This window comes from Solea senegalensis, linkage group LG7 (assembly GCF_019176455.1).
Source record: "Solea senegalensis isolate Sse05_10M linkage group LG7, IFAPA_SoseM_1, whole genome shotgun sequence".
Lineage (NCBI taxonomy): Eukaryota > Metazoa > Chordata > Actinopteri > Pleuronectiformes > Soleidae > Solea > Solea senegalensis.
The window spans coordinates 23,791,753-23,807,417 of record NC_058027.1 but is presented as its reverse complement, the minus strand read 5'-3'; the positions used below and the strand labels follow the sequence as shown (position 1 = coordinate 23,807,417).

General features: G+C 41.9%; 1 protein-coding gene across 1 annotated transcript in view; it reads right to left on the bottom strand.

Annotated features, from left to right (window-relative positions):
* Positions 1-464: 464 nt before the first annotated feature.
* LOC122772521 (mothers against decapentaplegic homolog 6-like) overlaps positions 465-15,665 on the bottom strand; it is a 31,548-nt gene continuing 16,347 nt past the window's right edge. The window contains exon 6 of the mRNA XM_044030664.1: positions 465-1,281. Coding sequence (XP_043886599.1) covers positions 629-1,281 — 653 coding nt within the window. The 3' untranslated portion in view covers positions 465-628. The remainder of the gene's footprint in view (positions 1,282-15,665) is intronic.

Here is a 15,665-nt window from a genome sequence, read left to right as displayed (position 1 = left end):
TACATGTATAATATATTTTATATAATATATAAATTTTATATTAAATCTAGGTAGATTACAATTAGGATACTGGGTCTGGGAACCTCGTGTGTGTGTGTGTGTGTGTGTGTGTTGGGCTACACTTATACTACTCCCATTTTCGTTTGAAATGGCATTCATTCCTCTTCAGAGTCTTTAACCCTTTTATGACCATCAAGATAATGATTTATTCTGATTTCATGGTTGAAGAATTGTCAAAAATGTTCAATGCTCCTTTTTCCAAGGTAACTTTCACTTTCAATATCTGGCAGTTACTCATCCGTTTAACAGTCATAGTACTGCATGTCCTGTCGTTAAGCTAGTCCATAGTTTTTGAAGCGGTCAAGGAGTTCAAATCCTGTCAGCGACAAAATGGTCATAGAAGGGTTAAAAAGCTCCATTTTAAAAATTTAGGGGCTGTGTTTTCAGGATACATATGCAAAAAACAACTTTTGGATATAATCCTGATTGGTTCTTTCATTTCATTGTTTCTCTAATAAAATATACTTGACTTTACCCTGATTGTTTGGCTTTAGTAAGACTCTCTGTAACTAATTAGAATGAAAATGTAGTAGTATGGATGTAGCCTGTGTGTGTGTGTGTGTGTGTGCTATCTGTGGTTGTTGAGTAGCACCTCCAGCCAGCAGGGACAGGAGGTGATGAATTGTCTGGAGTAACACGGGCCCCATCCTTTAGCAAAACTAATACGAACACTGTGGGGGTCCCAGGGCCCCTCCTGGCTCTCCGGCTTCACGTCATGCTCGGCCATCCAGCTGGAGCGTTCATAGTCAAACACTTTGAGGGAGAAGCCGGGCATCACCCTCTTCACGCTCAGCCCCCGAGCACTGGGTGGGTCCAGAGTGGGCGAGTGGACAAACACCGGGTGCTGGCTGCGGTTGTACACCCACACGCCGTCCGGCTCGCGACTCAACACGATCCCGAAACCGATTCTGCTGCGTATCTGTTGCACGCCGCCGCTGCCACTGCTGCTGCTGCTGTTCCCGCCGTCTCCGTGAATGGGATGCCCGTGGAGGCCCGACGCGCTGTGGCTGCCCGGGTCGTCGCGGCGACTGTGGTAGGCGTTGGCGTGGAGCTGGCCGAGGCAGAGGCCCGTGCCCTGAGGTAGGTCATAGAAGATGCTGAGCGAGGGCTCGTAGGCTGGATAGAGGCGGCCCACGCGCGTGCGCTGCTCCCAGTAAGCAACGCTGCACCAGTGAGAGCGATGTCCGCCAGAGGTCGAGGAGCCGAGGGAGGTACCAGTGTCTGAGGGGGAGAAGAGGAGGTGTTTGCATTAGTAAGTGTGCTAATTTTTCTCACAACAGTAATTCCTCCTGAAGGGAGGAGAATAATGTTATGTTAAGGGGAAGGAGGAAGGGAGGATGGGAGAGGAAGTCTTTATGCTCACTTAGGTTTTTTTTCTCTGTTTTCACTAGGGGTGGACGATAGCACAGAATCAGATTTTGGCCTCTGACCAAGTAATACAAGCGCCAGATTTACTGATATCATTACCAGTGTTTTAAATTACAAACAACTAATGTACCATCGTGTAGTGGAGGCTGGATGTGTCATGACTATTGAGGTGTGAGCCTCATTACTGGGGCGACTTAAATGTGTTTTTATTAGCAGCCAATGCCTTGAAAAACAGTGCTTTCATAATGTTGTATTTATAAATTACTGAATTTAAGGAAGGGCTGGGCCAAAAACATTACCATTTAAATCAGTGGATATTGATAATTACTGCAATAAAATAGGTTCATTTTGTTCTTTTTGGCTTCTGTTGTGCAATTGTATGTGTTACAATCTCAAAGTGTGTTTGCACAATGGAAACTACACCATAATACGTGTTGTTGAATTATTGCAAAGCACTTACGACCACGTCAAAGGTGTTTGATAACACAAAGCAATTTGTAATGAACACAAAGGCCACGCAAGGATGTGCACCGCATGCCTTCCCCACTTCCTACTCCGTGGAAGCTCCGTGATACACCCGACAATTTTCAGAAATGTTGTTGTGTTTTATTATCACCTGCGATGATTTACGCGCTGACACTGTACGTGTGAAAATGGTCCGTCTGCACACTCGACAAGTTTCTCTTGTTCGCATCGGTCGTAAAAGGGGGAGGAGGAGGAAAACGTCGACCTCGACCAACCCGAACGCCAGACTTTCTGTCTAGAGTTGTGTCGCTTGTGTGTTTTTTGTGACGCTCTGTTTGTGAGAGAAAAGCTAGAACGTCTATACACTACATGACAAACAACACCCATCCAAGTTAAAAACCCTTACCCTTATGTTTTGATGATTTGCATGTTAATCCTAAGTAATAACGTCAATTATAGAGCGTTCATGTTCATCCACACAGAACCACCGAGGAGGACAGATAGATTGTGATGATCTCTGCATGTTATTTGCACACAGAGACATAAGGACATACTATTTAACGTGATAACAAGTCAGGCAAAGAAACATTTCTGCTGGTGTTGGAATGTGCAGCATACATACACATACATACATACGCCGCCTACGTCCAGGAACACACTTAAGTTGACGGAACACAGATTTCTTCCCATGAGCATGTAAATACACAGTTACTATGGTTTTAAGTTTAAAACCAACCTCTAGTTGTGTGTGCAATTGTCAAAAGCCTAAATAGAAGTTTCATTTCTTACGCAACCTTTGACCTCCTTTTACCTTGTGATCCCTGTAATATAGACTATAAGAAGGTTAATGAATATCCAGGTTTTGGCTCGACTCCACTCTATTTTTTGCTTTTCCATTAGTGATCAGTAACTGGTACACGGTGCTTCTTTTGGTACCTGCTCTGGTGAGGTTCAAAACAAACGAGCTGAGCTGATATTAAGAATGTGGGTTGATACCATGGAGTCGTGCTACAACTGTTTAATGTAACAGCGCCTTATGTATTTTTCCTGTCTTCTGGTGCAGATTACCGTTTCCTATCACACCTGCAAAGACTTTCTTTCTGGATGTCCATATGCCGTCAGATTATCGCTCTCCACTATTATGAATCACATTATTCACAAGCTCTGCACAGCGTCTCACTGACCTCATGTGTTTTTTTCCTTATGAGACGATGATCTGCAAAAACAGTGTTTCCTCACTCACACTATATCCCCTTCAATTTATCATCCGCCCAGTCCGTGTATTTTGAAAAGGGGGCTAAAAACTGTCAACAGCGATCACCCCGCTTCCTTCACTGACATCCCTCCCCATCTCCCTCCATCACACTCCTTCAGCGCCAGAGTTTAAGAGGAGTTAGAGACGAGGCAGTAGAAAGAGGGGGAGGCTGGGGGTCGGGGGGGGGAGGTGGAAAGCATTCAGCTCTCTGTCAACCTCGCGCAAGCCCATGAACCCTTGACCCCCCAGCCTTCATGCTATCAGCTCACATTAACTCCCACACAGAGTGATGCCATTATTTTGCTCCAGAGACTCTATTGACACAGAGGATTTAAAGACCCATGTGCCTGTGGCCCCATTCCTTTCATATTCACCCCCCTCTCCATCCACCAGGGGCCAGAACAGCCGTGGCTCTTCTTCCATTAACAAGCTGCTTTTGGGTGAAACCAGGACTGAGATTAGGGTTAGGTGTGGTGTGTTTGCACAGCAGCCATTTTCATTTCAGGGAGACACAGTTGGATGGGACGGTCGGTCGGTTGTACGGGAAGAGTGTGGGGAGGCACGGGTGATGGGAGGAGGCAGGGAGGGGGAGGAGACAAGCAGACACACACGTGCACTTTTGCACAGCGATTCCTCTTTGGATGCTAATTATTTGGACAGCTTAAACAAAGCGGTACACCAAACCTTAACTATAACCAGTTAATGACCAACCCTAACCCCTAAGCCTTACCCTAACCTGGTTAGCCTAACCTTAATCATCTCATCATCAACTAGATACCTCATCAAAATGTTCTCCCTATGGTTTACAAGTTTTTTCTTCACAAAACACACACACACACAAATTTGTTTCTTTAAGGAATGCATTCCCCCGTCCCTTACCCTAAACTTAACCATCCCAACTAAGTGCCTAACCTTAACCCTTAACCCTTACCCTAAACTTAAACCCATTCTATAACCCTAACCCTAAAACCAGGTCCCTGAAAAATCACTAAGTACAAAGTTGTGGTGTCCCCACAAAGGACATTTTTTAGACCTCACAAAGGTAGAAATGCAAGTTCTCTCACTCACACACACACACACAGAAAGTAGATGGTGAGATAGGGGCCCATGTGCACATACAAACACAAATTGGGCCTTCTGAACCAAACAGTATGATAATAACACACATACACACACACACACACACACACACAACTGCACTTCTCATCTGAGGCCCACGTGTGTCATTAGTGAATTCCAGGCTGGCAACTCCTGCGATCTGGAGTTTTTACAGCTCTTCAATAAGAGAGCTGGCTGCTCTGTTAGCAGGGTCTCTCTCTCTCTCTCTCTCTCTCCCCTCTCTCTCTCTCTCTCTCTCTCTCTCATACACATGTACACACACACTTTTACAAGCTGTGCTCTTCCCTGTAATAAGGCAACACAAACACGTCTGGGGGAAACACAGGGAGACTTTATGAGCTCATGATCAGATTAAATCCCAAAGACGACATTAAACAAACTGGAACTTTTTGGGAAGGCTTTTTTTTTTTTTTATTTCTCACATAATGAACAACGCGGCGAAGGATGTAGATATCAACGCTGCCTTTTAAGTTTTACGATGCATTGAGAATTCACTGCACTGAGAAAACACGTACCACATAACTTGAGATTTGTTTCTCAACTATTTGCTCTTTTAGAAATTATATTTGGAGCTATTCATTTCTATGATTTTTTTTCCACTTATTTATATCGTCTGCTTTACAGTATTTCTTGCTTTTTTTCTGTTGTGAGCCTCAGATTCAGTGTTAGCACCACAGTCTTCTGGTTGATTTCTTTTTCCACGGATACGCTTTGAAGTGAAAAACACTCCATCATGATTTCCACCCGTGTTTGACAGCCTGAGTTGAACAACATGTCACATTAAATGTTTCTGGCACAGTCCTTAGTGTCATCACGCTCAGCCTGGCTATCATCCAGCTCAAGGTATAATGAGCTTGTGCGAGAGCGATCAGGGAGTGAGGGGAAGAAGAGGAGGAGGAGGAAGGAGCGAGTGGGCAACGGATTTCTTCAATGGAATTTGTAGAGACGAGTTCAAACTGGAGGTTATCAGTATGTTTATGTTCAAGAGGAGGAAGTCGAAGAAACCGTGCGTGCGTGTGTGAGACTGTGCGAGTGCACGAGTACATCTGAACGAGAAGGCTGGCAGCAATTACAGCACCCTGCAAGCATTTAAGCCGAGCACCATTTAAGAGGCCTGTTTACCAATTAGATAAGTAGTCTTTGTTATTCCATTTCAACATCACTGTCTTTTAGTGCCAATCTCACCAAAATGTCTGACACACCTCGCCGCTGTTTTTCCTCAGGTGTGAAGATAAGGTGGAGTCAAAAAAAGGCACAGATCTCTGCAAATGCTTCCAATTTTCCAAACAGTATCCAGATCACCATCAAAATCTAAGAATTCCTTACTTTGGACTTTAGTCTGGATCACACCTGAAAAGGGCATAGTCACCTCCCACTTTCAAGAGGCGTGACCGTAGATGAAAATGCCTCTGTGCGCAATTGAGTCGACCTACAACCAATCAGACCAATGATGCCGGTGACAAATGTAGAGCGAGGAGTGATGGCTCGTAACAGTGTTAGTAACGGAGGAGGTCCGTGGATCAAGTCGCCTAAAGCTGGAGACACACAACAAGATATTTTGCCCGATTTTACCCACGATTCACAGCGGGGCAGAGTCTGCACCAGTCGGCACTAATGTCGGCATGACGGGTTGGCACAGAAATCTGTTAGTGGGTGAGGGGTAAAGAATTGAATCGGCAAGTGTGTGAGAGTAACAGACCCGACCCGAACCTCAGTCGCAGTAAATCAAATCACTAAATTAAATCAGTGGTCCTCAACGACACTGTGCTTCACGTGATTATATATATGATTATTAGCTTGGAATATGGTAGTGAGTTGTAATGGTTAGTTGCTGTCCATGGAGAAACCTATATTATCACTATTATTATTTATAAAAGTACTCAAACCTGTTCACAAGCACCACTTTATTTGTTCCAGTGGGTCTGATGCTACAAGACAAAATGACTTTGTTGTGCACGGTAATGTTTTCAACACATTCTGACTTGAAAGCACATGAAACCACCACAGTTTGGAACAAAGAATCCCCAGTTTAAGAAATGAGGTTTTCTGAAAGAGCATGTACACGTGCAATTAAATTAAAAGACTGAAAGAAGTCTCATGTCAAGAGATACAGCCAGTGGACAGAGGGGGATATTTATTACAAGGTAATAAATGTTGGTGACATAATAATAGCAATATACCAATATTGATATCAGCCCAAAACTCAGTCATTTAGCCCCTGTAAACAGTTAATAAAACAACTGTTGTGATGTCTGTCACATGATGGTGATGGTCTCTCTTTACAAATCCCTGATGGAGTTTATGGATCGTATTTTTCTTTTTGACCTATATCGGGCAGATGCTGGTCCTCATTATGCGTTCAGTTTATCGTCTAACAAAGAGCAGATTGCCAACTACAAAAGTCACATTTGTGTGATTAATTCTAATAAAAAACCTACGTGCAGAAAGTCTGAGCGTTCTCAGTCATCTACAGAAGTCATATTTGTGTGAATTAAACAAAAAAAAGGGGCAAAATGAATCCACACGAGGGTGGATGTTAAAGACTTCAGGCTGCTGACTCATCGAACTCTCAGCTTGAAAACAATTCCTAAATTATAGATTTCAAACTTCCTCCTGCCGAGCTTAACCTGCACAGAGTGAAACAAAGAGGAGGAAGAGAGTGAAAAGAAAAACAGTGAACGAGGGAAAGTGAAAATGAGCGGGAGAGAAAGAGAGGGAGAGAGAGAGAGAACCTGCCAAGCATAACCAGCATCCATGGAAAAAATGAAGAGAGAGAAAGAGACTGTGAGAAAGAGAGGGAGGGTGGGAGACTGACTTTCATCCAGTGCCAAGGATTAGATTCCCCTCCAGTTATTAGACTCTTCCACTGTGCTGAAAGAGGTGGTTAGGATGGGGATAGAGGGGAGGCAGTGAGGGGGCAGGGGGGACGAGCAGGGAGGAGAGAAATCAGCGACTGACCACTGTAGTCTCCGTCGCCTCGAAGATGATTTGTTTTCATTCTACCGCGTCAAATTTCCTCCCAAAGTAAAGTAGAAAATGAAAACAAAAAATATGGGGGAATAAAAGAAAAAAACAACAAAAAAACACACCCCTCCCTAGCAACAAATGGTAGGTCCAGTGTTGTTTGAGACAACTATCATTACAGGGCAACTTCAATCCGGCAAGCCACATTTAAGCTGGCGTCTTGACTATCTCTGCCATCAGAGCGTGGCGTTATCGCCAGACATGGGCCTTTACAATCAAACACAACGTGGCTCTCACTCGCAAACATGTAAACACACACAAACACACATGACCAGCCCTATACACGCAAACGTCTGCCGCTGACTCACCAGTTCATGTTACATGATTGTGAGCTGATTGTGACCATGTGATGTCGTCAAACTACTGTCGGGCTGAGCGAGTGTTAAAGTTTCCCCACTGGCAATTTCTCTTTACAGGTTCATTAATTACTCAGGAGTTTATATGACATTAAAAACAACATATTATTGTGTTAATCCAACAAAAATAAAAAAATAAATACATGCATGTTAGATGTATGTATGAATGAATAGTTGCAAAGTGACACATCCGTTTACTGCTGTTTTTAAAATGTGTATAACTGTGTTTTATGCAGTCTGGTTTCTTTTTTCTTTGCACAACAACCTTGACATCCCAGGTTGTACATTTGGTATCAAGTTCAAATCTATTTATACATTTTCTCCAAGTAAATGCAACAGTATCACAAGCTGCTGTGGTGCACAAATGCAGACCTAGGGGGAAAAAAAAGCTCTTTAAAGGTACCATGAGTATGTTTGTATAGCTATAAAATCACTTAAAAATGACAATTGTTAAAGAATAAGCCTTTTATAACATACTTTTGGCAAGAGTCTTGTGTTACACAGCGGCTGCCATATTGCACTGCCATGTTTCTACAGCTCTTTTACCCAACTAGCCAACGTGTGACTTTTTAATACGTAAACAATGTAGAAAAACAACCTTTCTGGTATGAGAAGGCTACCATAGTTCCCCCAACATGCTTGGGAAGGGCCGCGGTAAGTGGATTAGTTCTCCAACAATCTGCAGTCTCACCATTGTCACTAATTCTGACACATAAGTTAAAAATGTTTTATATAATCCCTATCTCAGATTCAGTTATCTGAGCAGTAGTTTTTTTTAAGAAAAGTTAACTTTTGGAGAATATTGTTGATGTTTTTGTTCTGCCTCTGTTTGGCCTTGATGAAGCGAAACGATGTAACATGTCAAGCAATACTATCAGACCTGACAGAGGGAGCATGTGTGTGTGTGTACACAGTGGCAGCACGGGCGGGTGGAGACAACAAGCATTTTAGCCTCAAACTTCTAAATAAGCAGGATTTTGAGCAGTAGAATTCGCTTTTCGTGGCTTGTTCTTGTCATACTCTGTCTCACTTTACGAGTGCAATGTTGCGCCATAAAACAAATCCCTTCATGTGTGCAGCATGAGATTGTTGCTGGGCAACACAGGATTTAACACCACTATATTGATAAACAGAGAGAGAGAGTCATGCGGAGCTGGTAGGTTTAATCAGCATTGTGTGAACTCGTTTGACAATTGTGTGAATGTGACTAACAGACATTTGTTTACATTTAAAAGTTACACACTACAGTTGATTTCCACTGGTGGACTGAAATAGTTGGCTGATCGTGTCACTACTGGTGGCCTCGATTTTGACCTTTTTGCAGTGACTCAAGTTCCAGTGCAACAGTTTTAACTGTTACTCATGTATCTTTACCAACTATGCAGGATGAGGTTGAGACTGACGACTAAATTATACTTTAAAAAAGGACATTAACATGTCACAGCGGCTGCAGAATGAGGTGATTTATGGCGGAGCATCTATCTCAAGTCACTATCGCACTGTTGTAGCAACAGTGTTTACGCAGGTTTCTTTGATCGATTGGTGCTCTTCCCAACTCTGGCTGATGTAATCATGCTCATTCATACAGTACTTAAATTGTGACAGCGAGTGGTGAAAACCTGCACATCAAAGCGTCAGAGTGCACTGGAAATAGCTTTGCTCGATTACGATGAGATAATCCTTTGACTGTTTCTGAAAAGGGGATTAGTCCTTTCTTCAGCCGACCCTGTGTTGTTTTACATGAACTGACACAGCAGTTCATGTGGTGCCCTGTATACATGAAGCATCTATACATGTGGTTGCATTTTTCAATAATTACAGTAATGACATGTTGTACCTACACACACACACACACTCCCAGACACACAAACAAAGGCATCATTGAGAATAACTGTCCTTTATTTTTGCTCAAATGACGAGGGCTTCTACAGTAAGTTGTCACCATCGACAACATTGACTATGAAACGATTTTGATGTGGAATTTTCATGTTAATCATGTTATTGTTATTACTATAATTTTAATAAATAAAACCACCTACATGTACAGAAGTGTTTTTATTACATCTCAAATTTAAGTTTTATTTGAAATTACTAAAAACTAAACAGTAAAAATGTCTTCTTTGCAGCAGGCTAGTGGTTATTGATGTAATGAACACAACCTACTCTGTCCTGGTGAAAACCTTTTGAATTTTGTGTTTCTATTACATTTTTTTTGTTATAACAAGTGCAGATATAAGTGGGAAGTTTAATTTGAACTTCCTCTAAAAGTGTAAAGTAAACATGTCTGATTTGCAGTGCTGGGGGCAGTATAGCTTCCGGTGTCTGCTATTCACTCATGAAGAAGAAAATAAGAGCAAAAGTCAGACGGAAACTTTCAAAACTATGGGTGCGTTTTACTGTTAATGAACCAATGAAACAAGTTAAATGCTGCCATTTTATCGCTCTAACCTCTAGCTTTGAACTGTAGAGCTAATAAGCTATGTTAGCGTAGCCTGTCAGTCCAGGCATATTTGCGATGTCATTGTCAACAGTGGAGAACATACACTTCCCTTTTTCTGTTCTGTACGTGACAAACATGGAGGAATGAACTGAAGCACACGTGCGAACGCGCTGAAGCTAATGAGTTAAGCATACTGAATTTCCTTAGAATTCCTCAGCTAACTACCTTGTCTCCTTAAAGGGACAGGCTTGGCCCATAAAACTCGTCCACCTAATGTTAGGTAGTGAGTCTGTGGGTTGAAGCATTAATATTAAATGTTGAATGTTCTTTGAGTTTTGATGCTAACTGAAGGCTACAGGCTCTATAACACACTTGGAAGGGAAGGTGAGCTTAACATGCTGCCAAAATGGTTGAAAATAATCCCAAAAGTAGTTGTTAGATAAATAAAAATCAGTAGATTAGATTAGTAAAAAAAAATATTTGGGACAGCCGATTGCAAGATAATTTCAGAGTGAAGTGAAAGACAAAAACAGACACAGAGAAGCAGAGCTGACAAGTCTCCCCTCCCAACACATTCCTGGACAGGCCCTTTTCCTCGACACTTCCTCCCACGTTCAGCCAGTCAGGGGTCAAGTTGACAAGTCTCTCATTGACCCTCACATGATTTGACTATATGGCCTTCACTCTCCACAACATCATTACTCACTTTCACTGGCGGAACACATTCATTCGTTTCCACAATGAAAGGCTGAAATTATGAAATTCTTTCTGAAACTTAATTTGAGTGTGAGACATGCTGATATGGAACAGGGCATTACAATGCACAATCCCTCTACATAACAGTAACAAGCAGTGTATAAGCACTATTTACCAATTGCCATTCATGCATTTTGCCTTCTTACATTTTTCATCTTCTTCCTGATTTCATTTGCAACACAACTTGACATTCAGTGGCACCAGTGGATATGGTGACCATGTGAATGTGAATCTAACCATATTTATTTTATATATTAAGTTTGTCTCCAAAAAAGCTCCTGTTGGGAAAAGCAGACAGACGTTTTCATAATTTCAGAAACCTTTTACGACACAACCCTACAAGTAGAGTATTAGCCCAAGTAAAACTTAAAATAATTTTTAAAATACACAAAGAATTACTAAAACTGTACTAAATCAAATTCCTCAGAGCCAAACTAAAGGCCCATTTGACATTTATGCAATACTTCCTCTAGAGGGCAGTGCAGAGAACCATGTTACAGGCATCAACAAACATAGCGATCATGGTAGAGGTTTATTTTATTGTGGTGGATCCAAAATAGATTGAAACGCAAGCGGATTCCGCGGCGGTGGAATGTAAGACCACTAAATGTAAGCTGTCCCATTATTGGGGAACATTACTCATTTTCCTTATATTTAATATTTTATCAGACCAGAGTTGGACTGAGTTCACTGCGATGAAATAAGGGAAGAATCTGGTACACAGAAGAATAAGACAACATGTCGATGGCGTTTGATATGCTATCAATTGGCATGTTAAACTGAAACTGCCAAATATTAACAAGCTGAAAGTGGAGGGGAGGCAGACACACTTCATTCAGTAAATGAATTGGAAACTAGTACGTGTATACAACTCTATCCATCTTCACACAAGGAGTGACTTGATTGCCCTCGCTAACAGACAGCTACATCTCTTGAAAACTCCTCTCCTCAAATAAACTTTAGTCTTAATCCAGCGCTATGCTCCGACTGAGCTCACAGCACCGGCGACAGTTTCCTACACTTCACAGAGTCGGAGCCTGTCGACATCTGCAAAGAATCTTTAGGCTCAGCAGCATGGCAGCATTCCATTAAAAGCCAAATTGCGAGCTGGCAAAAACTCTGAGGGAACAACGGAAAGCCACAGCCAGTCCTGTAATTTAAACCTTATTTTAAATTGTGATGGCCTGACAACATGGACTGAAAGAGCGAGGGAGCAAATAAGAGCTAGAAAGACAAAACAAATGAGGACAAAAGGCAGAAAAAAGCAGCAAACGACCGACACTGAGAACCACTAACAATATAGACTAAAATGTGGACATTCTTTCATTCCGGATCATGAAGAATACCAACATCATCCAGCAAAAACAGGCTGCAACAAAACAACAACAACAAAAAAGGAAGTGACGACACTGAGGAGAGGGAAAGTTAACAAAAAAAGTCAAACTTAACTTAATAATTATTATCTCTACTGATGTGTAACACATGGCGGAGGTCTGCTACTACAGTTTGAAGCGTCAAGGTGTAAATGTCTGAAACATGCTTCTGCATCTGCGAGTCTGTAAACACGTTTGTGTCCAGCTGCATTTCAGCGTACACATTCTCACAAAGAGCGGCGCAGCGCTCCATCTGGCATTCCTGAACATCTGAGGAAGCGAGTTCATTCACTGATCCCGCGAAACAAATCCAGTAAACAAATACCAAAATAATACAGATAACTCAATCAATCAATAAGTAAATCAACAAATATGTGACTTAAGCACGTCAGTGATGTGTCTATATCAACTATTTGAGAGGAGCTTTGAACAAACAGACTATTCAGTGTTTACAATCACGTTGTTGATTTACTATCACTGCAGGTTTGTTTGTTAAAAAGACCTTAACCTGCTAGTGAGCTGACTTTTAAAATGAAAACCTTTATTTATTCAGAAAGGCTAACAAGACACAAACATACAACAAACTGTTCATTTGTCTTTATGATGTGCGTTTGGTTCTTTCAGACGTGATATAAATGATCACTAAAATATTTTAGAGCTGTAATGGTGTCATGTGGATCACAGGAAAATTAGCTACTGTTACAATACAGTAAATACATGACAAACTTTAAACTAACAATAATAAATAATACTGTATTCTTCCTCATTACGCAAATAGGGAACATAACATCATCCTTAAAAGTGCTTTTGCAAATGAGTTGTATATACACGTGTAAATTGAAGGAAACAGGTTTATAACAATAGTTTTAACACACTTGCATTCAGCCTAAACTGTGAAAAAACAACTTTAGTATTTCAACATAGCTTGTCGTTCAAAAGGGCTGTGGAGGAAGATATTTGATTAGATGTAAATAAGATGTAAATAAAGTTATTTTAACCCTAAAAATACTGTAAATATGTTAATGTGGGTCCCAGGAAAATAAGCTACTCTTACAATACAGAGAAGATTAACAATAGTTTAACCATAAATCATACCGTATACTGCTTTATCGTCTCATTAGAAAAGGTAATATCATCCTTTTATCACTAAAATATTGTAAACCTATTGATGTGGATACGAACCAACCACCAACATTAAACAATGCACTGTTACTGTGGCTAGATTTTTATAATCTTAACAGAAAATGTAACATCATTCTTCAGAGTGCATTTGTTTTTGCAAAAAAATGTAAATAAATGTAATCACTAGGTAACAGTGTTGTCATAACAGTGTTAACACACTGACATTTCACCTAAAAGGCAAAGAAAACTACTTAAGTATTTCAGAGGAAAAAAAGGAGACAAATGGACATAAAAGAACTGAGTGAGTTGCATGTGCACTGCATACCCGACATGACGTGAAGAAAAAAAAAGAAAAAGAAAGGAACCGTGATGGAAAATATTTGAGGAAATGGCAAATGGTTAATGGGCCAGCACTTGATGTTGAATTCCATAGTCTAATGTGTCTCAGTCAGGCATAGGAGCAAGTGTTGTACGTGTGCCTGCAAACAGGCTGGAGGTTCAAGTCCCTGAGAGGACCCATCCAGACAGAGACAGATAGATTCTCCCTGGACGCAGGAGAATGTGGGTGTTTATATTTCGTCTTTGCACAGTTTTTTTTTACATCTCACGACTCAACACACCATTGCAACCAATTCCACTCGTCTGCAAAGGCACCTCATTCAAAATGCATACTTCTGCGAGTCAAATCTTCACTCTAGAGCCGTGCAGTCTGAGTGGACGGTTTACACATCCTTGTCCAACTGCATCAACCTGGACTGACCTGGAAAGCTTCAACACTCTCCGAGCTAAACTCACTGAAACAGCACGATGCAGCAGTCGCAGACTCCCAAAAACCCGCCCCCTCTCCCCCCCAAACTTCCAAGAATGTCGGCTCAGCTCCGCGTTTCTTAAGTATTAACAGCGATATGTTCAAACACGTATCAGATGTCACTCTCCAGAGTCAGACCCCCTCGTCCCCCCCCTCCCCGCCTCTTTCACTCTGAGACCCTATACTCCCCCTCACCTTCCCCATTTCCCAACATTCCTGGGCCGTGCCCCATCAGTCAAAGGGCCGATTCATAGGGTTAATGCTGCAGCGAGTGCAGACAGGGCTTTTGAGACAGGATGTTTGGCTGATACCTTGCTCTGCTTAGGCAAACAAGCCACCAAAATTTGATTAGCGAGGGCAGAGAGGGACCAGTCTTCTTGTCTTACTTCCCTGCATCCAGGCCACACTAATGTCCACTAAGTATTATTGCTTTACTCGTTTCCACATGTTCAAAAGCCAGGACCTAATGACGACAAGGTGGACGAACGTCCGACAATAACAATGATGTCATGTGACAAAATCGGAGTCGGAGTTCATCGCAAACTCTTTGGCATTTTGCTCTGGACTATCAAACCCTTACGATGAATATATGTACCAGTACTTGTCACTCCTTTGAGGTACTACATATATGGGCGGTCACATTTTTCCAAAGTCTTGTTATGACAACGTTATTTGTCTTTACTCTTATTGCTCGCCTGTGGTACCTGCACCGCCGCTTCATTTGGGTGGCGCTCACATGTAAGTCCGCAGATGCGTCCCTGACTTAGTCATTAACAATGCAGAAACCCAAAAATACGTCCACACACCACTTTTCAGATGCTTTTGCAGTTGTGGCTGTCCACTCAGGAGGACAGTTTCTCTTGCTTGTGTCCTCCATTTTCACAACATAACATCTATAATCTGTCTCTGTCTAATGATGAGCCGAGACAAAATGGATCTAAGGCCAAAGACAGGGCCAGCCCATGCCTTTATAGGGCTTTAAGGCCCTGGTAGATCCAGAGTGTGGACAGTGCACACCCAACTAAAAGGGTGAAATGCACCCTAAAACAGTTGTGCAGATGTGCAATCTTCAACCACAAAATAAAACTATATAACCTAAAATGAAACACTAGTAAGATATCTAAAATAAATCTACATTTCTTTAATATGATTAAATGTTTTCCAGCCTGAGTGGGAACACAGGACCCGGTTGACTGAGCACGGTCATTTCTTCTTCATCTGTTTGATGCCTTTATCTGCATCGACTTACACGGGACACTTTACCAAACCGCCGGATGGAAAGTCGACCTGTTCTACCCACACAGCAACTGTCGCTCCCTGTTTTTCCAGCAAATTGCTGCAACATTTACAACACAATGGCGTGCATTGCTCGTAACGGCCGCGAGCCGTTAATGTTTGTGGTGAACTTCACTTCCTTTCAACTTGCGGAATGACTCAGTCTTTATGTCATCAGTCGAAAAAGTAGTACAAAGTTACACAATATTAACCACAGTGGCATTGTCACTGAGCTCCAGGATGT